Below are 1,403 nucleotides of genomic sequence, written 5' to 3'. Positions count from 1 at the left end.
TTTGCTGCAACTAGTCAGCTGGAGCTCCTCGGATGGCCGGCCGATTACAAGAATATACACGCAATTTGCGCAAATCGACACCTTTCCCGTTAATACAACAATATAACCTTTGTGTTTCTGGCTCGATCTGGTACAACATGTCAACTTCAGCAAGCAAATCATTGATCGATTGTCCCAGAAAAGGCTAATCGATGACCATACTGCCCCGGCCACACAGGTTGATCCCCTATAAATACTCTCCAGATCGCTGCAATATACTCACACAGTCACAAAGCTAAAGCAAACCTGAGCTAGCACAGCTACATCACACAATCACGAACTAGAGCGAGCAATGGCTGCATCCAGGCCGAGCGGCATGGCCGTGGCAATGGTGGCGGTCGTGGCCGTGCTCCTGTGCGCGGGCGTGCGGCCGGCGGAGGCGTGCAACGGCCACCCGTGCCCCTCGCCGGCGGGCAATTGCCCCGTGAACGCGGTGAAGCTGGCGGTGTGCGCGGACGTGCTGGACGGGCTGATCCACGTGGTGCTGGGGCAGTCGCCGCCCAAGCAGCCGTGCTGCTCCATCATCTCCGGCCTGGTGGACCTGGACGCCGCCGCCTGCGTCTGCCTCGCCATCAACGCCAACGTCCTGGGCATCAACCTCGACGTCGACGTCGACGTCGACCTCACGCTCCTGCTCAACTACTGCGACTGCAAGGTGCCCAAGGGCTTCCGTTGCGACTGATTGACCGTGACGGATGGTCAGTACGTCTTCGTGCATGCGTACGTTCCATGCTGCATGCATGCAAAGCATATGCATGTGCACGTACTCATTGTTCTTTGTTGTTTTGTTTTTGATATAGCTTACCACTCATGTCAAGTGGTGTATATGCACGTACTCTACATGTCATGTTCAGGTGCCATTAGGATTGTCGCCGTGTGCTCGGTCTATATTTAACGTGTCAATTCCCAGCGTGTGTGCCGTTGTGTAGTAAAAGCGACATTTCCTTTTAATAAAAAGCACAGTTTTGTAATTAGACCCTTTTAAGTGTCACATGTGTGGCATGAAGCAATTTCGTCCACACACTCTTCTATCTACACATTGTGACACGTCAGTCATTTTGTTTCTTGCACATACGATGCATGCAAACATGGAAATCTTTTGGGTTTTCTAAACTTTAATATTTTATCTTTAAATGGAAAACCCGATTAAAAATCCGTTTTCATCATTAAATCTGTTACAACGAGGAATTCGAAACTAGATCACATATCGATATGTTTCGACGATTTTTTTGTGGTTAAAAGTTGCCATGTCTATTGCACATAAATTGCCATGGTGTTTACATTCAAATTGCCATGATATGTTTAAACTACTTTTTCTTCTACGTTTAAAGTAAATTTTGACATGTTATAAAAAAAGGGAATTA

The 1,403-nt window shown here is 48.0% G+C and overlaps 1 protein-coding gene across 1 annotated transcript; it reads left to right on the top strand.

Annotated features, from left to right (window-relative positions):
- Positions 1 to 275: 275 nt before the first annotated feature.
- LOC125525069 (lipid transfer protein EARLI 1-like) lies at positions 276 to 1,010 on the top strand. The gene has a single exon (XM_048690081.1). The coding sequence runs from the start codon at positions 332 to 334 to the stop codon at positions 719 to 721; it is 390 nt and encodes a 129-aa protein (XP_048546038.1). The 5' UTR covers positions 276 to 331; the 3' UTR covers positions 722 to 1,010.
- The last annotated feature ends 393 nt before the right edge of the window (positions 1,011 to 1,403 follow it).

The sequence above is a fragment of the Triticum urartu genome, chromosome 7 (genome assembly GCF_003073215.2).
Source record: "Triticum urartu cultivar G1812 chromosome 7, Tu2.1, whole genome shotgun sequence".
NCBI classification, from domain to species: Eukaryota; Viridiplantae; Streptophyta; class Magnoliopsida; order Poales; family Poaceae; genus Triticum; species Triticum urartu.
This window is presented reverse-complemented; position numbering and strand designations above follow the sequence as displayed.